Source organism: Canis lupus, chromosome 7 (genome assembly GCF_003254725.2).
Source record: "Canis lupus dingo isolate Sandy chromosome 7, ASM325472v2, whole genome shotgun sequence".
Lineage (NCBI taxonomy): Eukaryota > Metazoa > Chordata > Mammalia > Carnivora > Canidae > Canis > Canis lupus.
The window spans coordinates 763,126-771,477 of record NC_064249.1 but is presented as its reverse complement, the minus strand read 5'-3'; the positions used below and the strand labels follow the sequence as shown (position 1 = coordinate 771,477).

The 8,352-nt window shown below is 46.0% G+C and overlaps 1 protein-coding gene across 4 annotated transcripts; it reads right to left on the bottom strand.

The window, feature by feature from the left end:
* Positions 1-977: 977 nt before the first annotated feature.
* UBE2T (ubiquitin conjugating enzyme E2 T) lies at positions 978-8,008 on the bottom strand. 4 transcript variants are annotated; one of them, XM_025458525.3, is made up of 8 exons: positions 7,940-7,999; positions 6,685-6,773; positions 5,023-5,194; positions 4,176-4,245; positions 2,510-2,615; positions 2,325-2,423; positions 2,108-2,191; positions 978-1,346 (listed from the first exon to the last, which is right to left on the bottom strand). In XM_025458525.3, exons 3-8 carry the CDS (start codon positions 5,129-5,131, stop codon positions 1,221-1,223), a joined length of 594 nt encoding a protein of 197 aa, XP_025314310.1. In that variant the 5' UTR covers positions 5,132-5,194; positions 6,685-6,773; positions 7,940-7,999; the 3' UTR covers positions 978-1,220. The 4 variants fall into 4 exon arrangements, with proteins under 4 accessions (XP_025314310.1, XP_025314311.1, XP_025314312.1 ...); XM_025458526.3 differs by lacking the exon at positions 7,940-7,999 and adding an exon at positions 7,857-7,880; XM_025458527.2 differs by lacking the exon at positions 6,685-6,773 and having other exon boundaries at positions 7,940-8,008.
* Positions 8,009-8,352: the final 344 nt, after the last annotated feature.

Here is an 8,352-nt window from a genome sequence, read left to right as displayed (position 1 = left end):
CAGAAAGTCTTTCACTGAGCATGGGCAGCCTCTTTCCACTTCAACGGATTTCTGCTTGAATCTGCTTTCTCTGCCATCTCAATAGAATAATAAAGTCCAAGTAGATTATAAAATCGTGATTATAAAAACCTGAATTGGAGATTCAAATTTGGGGGATCCCTGGGTGGTGCAGCGGTTTGGCGCCTGCCTTTGGCCCAGGGCGCGATCCGGGAGACCCTGGATCGAATCCCACGTCGGGCTCCCAGTGCATGGAGCCTGCTTCTCCCTCTGCCTGTGTCTCTGCCTCTCTCTCTGTGACTATCATAAATAAATAAAAATTAAAAAAAAAAAAAGATTTAAAAAGATTCAAATTTGGCACCTGTCAAGAGTAGTACTTGCCATGAAATGAGGCTAGAGATAGAAATGGATTACAAAAATCCCTATTCATGTCTGATTTTTTTCACCATTATATTCTCAAACACTAGCACAATACTTGGTACATAACAAGTAGTCAATAAATATTTATTACCATAGTAATTCTGATCAGCTATGTAAATCACAAAAAGTGAAAACTGAAAAAAAAAAGTACATATTACCTTATTCCATTGTTTTTTTTTTTTTTTTTAAGATTTTATTTATTTATTCATGAGAGACAGAGGCAGAGGGAGAAGCAGGCTCCATGCAGGGAGCCTGATGCGGGACTCGATCCCGGGACCCCAGGATCACATCCTGAGCTGAAGGCAGGCGCTAAACCACTGAGCCACCCAGGCGTCCCCCACATTCTGTTAAAACTTCCGCAAACCTAGAATCCCTAAAAGCCTAGTGGTAACTGAATTGTTTCCAACAGCTATTTTACATCTACGTCAAACATTCAATGTCCCTAGTGATGTTAGTGAGTTGGCAAAATAAAAGACAACAATTCCAAATATTTTAACATTCTTACTATCTAGCTTTCTGGACAGTTTGCTCCCAGAAACACATTCAGGATAAACACACACTCAACAATAAGTGGTTATTTATTTTTCAGGTTTAAAAGGTTTCAAAATACGTATGTACAAGCTAAATAAAACAAACTACCCTCCAGAGAATCAATGTAGAACAGAATACATAAGTACACAAGGTCTGTTTCATAGGATATGAAAAGTGATAATGTCATCAAATACAAAGAAAAATATTCAAGAAAGATAGGCAACTTAGACCATCTTAACAAAGAATATATTAACTATGACCAGGACAAGCCCCTAAGCATCAGGGCAAAATTTCTTTTCTATGCTTCCCAGGGGCCTGGCTTTCCTTTTCTGTGCTGTGTTGCATACTCCCGAGTCACCAGCCTCCGGTAGATCATCAGGCATCTCTTCCTCATCAGCCTAAAAAGGAGCAGACACGGTAAAATGTAAGGTTCACACTAACACCAGGATGGAGAACAAAGTGCTGTAATATTATTTCCAAGTACTTCTTTGTTGCCTGTTGTATAGGATATTCCCTTCAAAAGCATCTTCCTCAATCTTTCTGTGTTTTAAATTTTTATTTCTTTTCACAAGTAACTGCTACTTAATGCAACCTGAAGGATGTTATAACTCAGCAAGAACCAGCATATGCAAATCCTTGTCTTCCTAGCATTTGTAATGTTGAATGAGGAAGCTCTGTCCACTTAAGCTGGGGAGATTTTCCTGCTCCTTTCTATGAACGATCCCGTAAGATACGTTAGTTTTCCCCTCTCTCCTATAACCTCTCTCATTCCTGATTCCTGCAATAGTCCCTTCTCGCTGTTAAACAAGAAAACTGAGAGACTCGGAGCTACTTCTCAGCTCTCCCTGCTAACCTCAAGAATATAAAAAAAGATTAAGCAGATGATGCCTGCCCTCTAGTGTTGTCAACAAATGACAACTGTTAGGAAATCGCTCCTGCTGGTTGAGCTGCTAGGCTATTTTGTTGGATAACTATTTAGAAAGTTGTCATAGGTGAAAAAGACCAATCAGCTACTCTAGAGTACAGTACGAATTTGGCAAAGTTAATAACCACTTACACATGTACAGATAAATACACTTTTTTTTTTTTTTTTTTTTGATAAATACACTTTTAATGGACTAACGGCAGTAGCACAATCAGAACTGTACAATTACCGTACCTCCTGTTTCTGTCTTGCATGCTTCTCTGTCCACTGCCTGGCATTCTTGAGGAAGACTGGCTTATTGTATTTAAATTCGGAGGACTGAGAAGAAATCAAAGAGTCAATGGAGAGAAAAATGATTTTCAGTGGTTACGTTGCAGCTACCCTCACAAACGAAAAGTCAGAGGTATGAAGAAAGGAGGACCTGTGCTGCAGAGGAAAAGAGGACACTTACTATGTCTGCCATGAGCGGGTCATCAGGGTTGGGTTCCGACATGAGCAGCTGAATAGAAGTCAACACAGTTGCAATGTTGAGAGATGGTCTCCAGGCACCCTATACACAGACAGATAAGCAGCTGCTTTTGTATTACTAAGAATGTGATGCTCAAATGCTGTGTCCACCTTTGACCCTCCGCTCACCTTTGGTGGCAATTTGAGAACATCCAGACAAATCCTCCCGGCAGAATCAATGTTTGGATGATAGATGGGAGTCAGAAATCGGATCTGAGGAGGTTCAAAGGGGTACCTTTGAAAGCATAGGACAATAGGGAATTTTTATTAAAGTATTGCTTCATCATACACATATTACAAACAGCTTCCTGGTGACTAATCAGGAAGACAGCCTTTGAGAGGCAAACCTAGTCTCTCCTCAAATTTTTATTATGAAACTTACAAACAATAGAAAAGTTGAAATAATAGCATTAAAAACACTCCTGTACCCACCACCTAGATCAACCACTTTAAACCTCTAAATACTTCAGCACATATCTCCCAAGAGAAAAGTCATTCTCCTATATGTATCAGCAATATTATCAGTATACCTATGAAAAAATTAAAAATTTATTCCAGTATCATTTGCTCTTTAGATTTCATTTGCCCCCCACCCAGTTTTTTTTTAGATAGGTTCTGAAAAACAGGATCCAATTAAGATTTATACATTGCATTTGTTTTTTTTTTTTTTAAGATTTATTCATCCGAGAGAGAGGAGAGAGAGAGAGAGAGAGCGCGAGCGCGTGCATGCGAGAGAGCGCGTCCATGTGTGGGGGGGAGGGGTAAGAGAGGGAGAATCTTAAACAGACCCACCCCCACCCCGATGAGCACAGAGCCCATGTAGGGCTCAATCCCACAACCCTGGGATCATGACCTGAGCCAAAATCAAGAGTCAGACACTTAACCAACTGAACCACCCTGGCGCCCCCCCCAATGCATTCAGTTATGCTTTTTTAGTGAGACACAAACCTTGGAAAATTTCCAGTCTATTTTCTGAACTGACATATCATATGATTATTAAGCTACTTTAACAAGTTTGGCCAGCATCTGACCTGGTGAATAGACATCTACATATTGACAGTTACACATTCATTTTTTCCTTTCCCCATTCTGCACAAAACCACAACTACAACTCACCTGATGAGAACTAGAGGAGACCTGAATTATCAGAGAGATAGAAAGTAGACTGGTGGTTGCCAGGTGCTGGGGGAAGGGGAGCAAGTTACTGTTGAATGGGTATGGAGTTTCAGTCTGGGAATATGAAGGTTTTGGGGATGGACTATGGTGACAGGTGCATACAGTACAACTGTACTTAATTCCACTGAAACAAACACTTAAAAAAATGGTTTAGATTATCAATTTTATGTGTCTCTTAGCAATGTAGAAAAGAGGGGCCTTAGATATGATCTAGTCCATTTTTAGAGATGGAATTTGAACTCCAGCGAGATTAAACTAACTTGCCCAAGGTCACATTAGATCATGGTAAGACTAGGATTAAAACCTAGGACCTTTAACTCCTACATTTAACACTCTACTACATTACTCTATCTTCCAATAATCATATTTTACCCTCTAAGTTTAGAATCTAATTCACACTGGGTGCCTGGGTGGCTCAGTCCATTAAGCGTGCAACTCGATTTCCGCTCAGGTCATGACCTGATCAGCTGATCTTGATTTTGGATCAGGGTCGTTGAGATCAAGCCCCACACTGGGCGTAGAGCCTGCTTAAGATTCTCTCTTTTCCCTCTGCCCCTGCCCCACTCTGCATGTGCTCTCTCTCTGAAGCAAAACAAAACAAAAACTAATGCACACTAACCTCTCAGGAATGGTAACTTCCAGCTTGAAAACACCTTTTTCGTAAGGTGTGTCAGCCGCACCTAATATTTCTTAAAAGAAGAAAAGAAGAAATGAAGAGGTAATCGGATGATGTGAATGACCACACCAAACAGTACTAACAAAGTCTGAGGTCCTAAAGAAAAGCTGGGTCCAGGACAAGAAGTCTCTCAGGGCTTTCACAAGCTCTCATGCAATGCACTAATGTACCCCAAAAGCTGACGGTGTCAAACAAAGGACAAGATTAAAACAGAAGTTGGACGATACTGACCACAAGTCAGATAGAAGCTACAGACTTGTTTTGTCTGTGCCACAGCATTCTAATTATTTATGTTTCCTGCTGGCCTCACAGTCATTTGAGAGGGTCATCTTTAGTCTAAACACTCCTTCAGAGCTGATGCCCAAAATCTCAGCTACAAATCAACAAAAGGTATAATAAAAGGTCAAAGAAGAAACATCAAGCAAACCTTTTATACAAGCAAACAAATTAGGTTTAGAAGGACAGTATGGGGGCAGCCCCAGTGGCTCAGTGGTTTAGCGCCACCTTCAGCCCAGGGCGTGATCCTGGAGATGTGGGATCCAGTCCCACATCGGGCTCCCGGCATGGAGCCTGCTTCTCCCTCTGCCTGTGTCTCTGCCTCTCTCTCTCTTTCTCTCTCTCTCTCATGAATAAATAAATAAAATCTTTAAAAAATAAAAAAAAATAAAAAAAAAAGAAGGACAGTATGGCACTCTGACCTTGCCACCGTTCCCCTACTTTAGAATATACAAAGGTTTAGATTTCAGCATAATCTTTAATAGGGTCGTCATAGGCACGACATGATACCTACGAGCTCGCAGATCGTCCATTTGGTCGTTATCTTGCCAGCAAGTGATGCCTGGGGGTGGCTCTGTGGCTAACAAGTTCAGCTCTCTCTTTAGACGTGAAGCTCTCTGCATGGTCCCCAAGTAGAAGGAACACACGCTGTTCACTGTACCGCACTAGAAGCTGGTTGGGATTCACTAGGGAGAAAAGGGGCAACCGTGAAATAGGCAGCAATGGTAACTTGAGTTTTTAGCACATGGCTTCAATTTAGTGAAAAACAAAACACATTCTTCATATTAATCCCTATTCTGAGAAAGGAATCTGAGTTTTTCCCATTTCCTTCCTGCTATCTATTCAAGCAAATTTTCAAGATAAAGGGTAAAAAATGCAAAACGTTCTACAAACAATAAAAACACTACAAGTTTTCAATTAATGTCTGTTTCCACTGATAAATTACAAACTCACGAAGTGGAGCCGGGCTCTAATTTTGCTCCCCACTGCATCCTCAGTATGCCTGGCATAGAAAGGGCTTAACAGATATTAGCTGTGGAAGGGAGTCTATACATGCTTTGTGAGAAGGGAATGAAAATGATGGAAACAGTCTCACTCTGAGATATTTCTAAGTGAATGCTACATGTCTGAGGTTCTCTCTTCCACATCCTCCCGATTCTTTAGAATTTCCAATCCTTTTCCCACCAACATTCAAATATGCTCAATATCTCTCTCATCTAAAACACCCACACCGACACACACACTCAACACCCTTCGTAATTCTAGTTCTCCCTCTAGCTGCTGCTCAAAGGACACTGATCTTTTTTTTTTTTTTTTTGAATTTTATTTATTTATTCATGAGAGACACAGAGAGAGAGGCAGAGACACAGGCAGAGGGAGAAGCAGGCTCCATGCAGGGAGCCCGACGTGGGACTCAATCCTGGGACCCCAGGGTCAGGCCCTGGGCCAAAGGTAGGCACTAAACCACTGAGCCACCTAGGTGCCCTGACACTGATCTTTTGATATTATGAGTTACATATACTACCTCCCAGTCTGTGGCTTTGTCTTTCCACTTTATTCGTATCTTTTGACAGACACACAACTATTAACTTTAACATAATCTTAAAATCTTTTCCTTTACACTTACGTTTTTATGTATTAGTTTTCCTTACCCCCAAACTTAGGTATTTGCCTACATCTTCTAAATGTTTTACAAACGTAAGTCTTTAATGTAGTAGGAATTGATTTTTGTGCATAGCGTGAGGCAGAGGTCAATTCTGGATCTTTTCCTCCATAGGAATAAGCGACTCTCCTTAGTCCTTTTTATTGGAAGGGCCATCCTTTCCCCACTGATACAGTCATAAACTAAAATTTGCATATATGTGTGTGTGGATCTGTTTCAGGATTCTTCCATTTGTTCCACTGCTCACAACTGGATTATCTTTGAGCCAATACCTCACTGTTTGAATTAACTGTAGCTTATTTTTTTTTAATTTTTATTTATTTATGATAGTCACAGAGAGAGAGAGAGAGGCAGAGACATAGGCAGAAGGAGAAGCAGGCTCCATGCACCGGGAGCCCGACGTGGGACTCGATCCCGGGTCTCCAGGATCGCGCCCTGGGCCAAAGGCAGGCGCCAAACCGCTGCGCCACCCAGGGATCCCTAACTGTAGCTTATTAATAAGCCTTGATATACCTGAGTTCCTCCACCTTATTCTTTTTCTTCTGGAATGTCTTGGTTATTCTTGATCCTCTGCTCTTCCGCGTATGTTTTAGAATCACCCCCTAAAATACATACATACATCTCAGGATCTGGTTCTCAGTTTTGTGAACTTAAATTCAACTTGGCAGGAAACGCAGACTCGGTGGGGCTTAGATGTGATTTATTCCAGGCTCGTTCACAAAGACTTAAACATTAAAAGGCCGAGTTATTAACTTGTACAACTACAGTAAAATTTTTAATTTTAATCCCATACATTCCCGTTTAGCTATTTCTACCTGGGATGCCCGGTGTGTGTGTGTGTGTGTGTGTGTGTGTGTGTGTGTGTGTGGGCTGAGCACCTGCCTGCAGCCCAGGGCGTGACCACAGGGTCCTGAGATCGAGTCCCGCATCCACTCCCTGCATGGAGCCTGCTTCTCCCTCTGCCTGTGTCTCTGCCCCCCTCTCTCTCTCGGTGTCTCATGAATAAAAAAATAAATAAAATCTTTTAAAAACAGCACACTGTGAAAGAGACTCAGACTGTAGCAATCTTTCAAGTCCGTCCAGATGCCCTAGGCGTGGGCCCGTAAGACCATCGTTTTTGGAGGCCAGCGCTTCCCTGGATAACTAGCCTCGAGGTGCAGGGATGCGCACTGCTCTTCTCCGTCCGCGGATCCTGAGAAGGCGACCACAGGCGGGTGGGGGGGGGGGGGGGGTCCCGGCCCAGGTCTCCCGCCAACACGGCGGCGGGGGGCGCTCGCGGGCGGGCCTCTCCGCGGTCCAGCCCCAGCCTGCGCCCGGGAAGCGGCCCCCCCCCCCCCCCCCCGGGGACGCTGCCGGGTCTCTCCCCCTTCACCCCTGCAGACGCCGCGGGCTGCCCCTCCCCCCCGGGGACGCTGCCCAACCCTCAGCCCCGGGGTGCTTTTTTTTCCTCTTTTTTAAGATTCTATTCATTCACTTGCAAGAGACGCAGGCCGGGACCGGGGGCGGGGGTCAGGCTCCCCGCGGGGGCCCGACGCGGGGCTCGACCCCGCGACCCCGGGTCGCGCCCGCGGAGCCCCGCCCCTCCCCCCCCAGGTCCCCTCCGATCACGGGCACCCGGAGCTGTTAATCCCCGCCGGCGGCTCCTCCGCGCGCGGCTAAAGGCCCCGGGGCGGCGCACGCTTTACCTCCCTCCCGTCTCCACCTCGGGATGGACGGCGCCCGCCCGCCGCCCCCCTGCGCCCGCCGCCCCCACGCAGCTTCCGCTCACCTGCGCGCCTCGCCTCCCGCCTCCCGCCTCCCAACGCACCGCGCGCGCCACGGCGGTTGGCGTCGCCCCGCCCCCCGGGGACCCCTCCCCTGGGGGCTTCCGATTGGCCGCAGCGAGCCCGGGGGCGGGGCGACGCCTCCCATTGGCCAGCGCTCCGGGCGGGCTTCCGCTCCCGCCACTTTCAAATCGGAGCGCGCGTCGCCATGCGCCAGTCCGCGGAGCTGCGGGTGGGGCGCGGGCCCCGCGGGGTCGTACCGTGGCGCCGCCGCCGCCGGAGCAGGGAGCCGCTGCAGCCCGCCCCCGGGAGGAGCAGTGAAGGGACCGGGACTCCGCGCTGCCGCAGGGCCTCCGCCTGGCGGGTTTGCCGCGTCGGAGGACACACCGGCGCCCGGCGGGCGGAAGGAAAAGGGGCG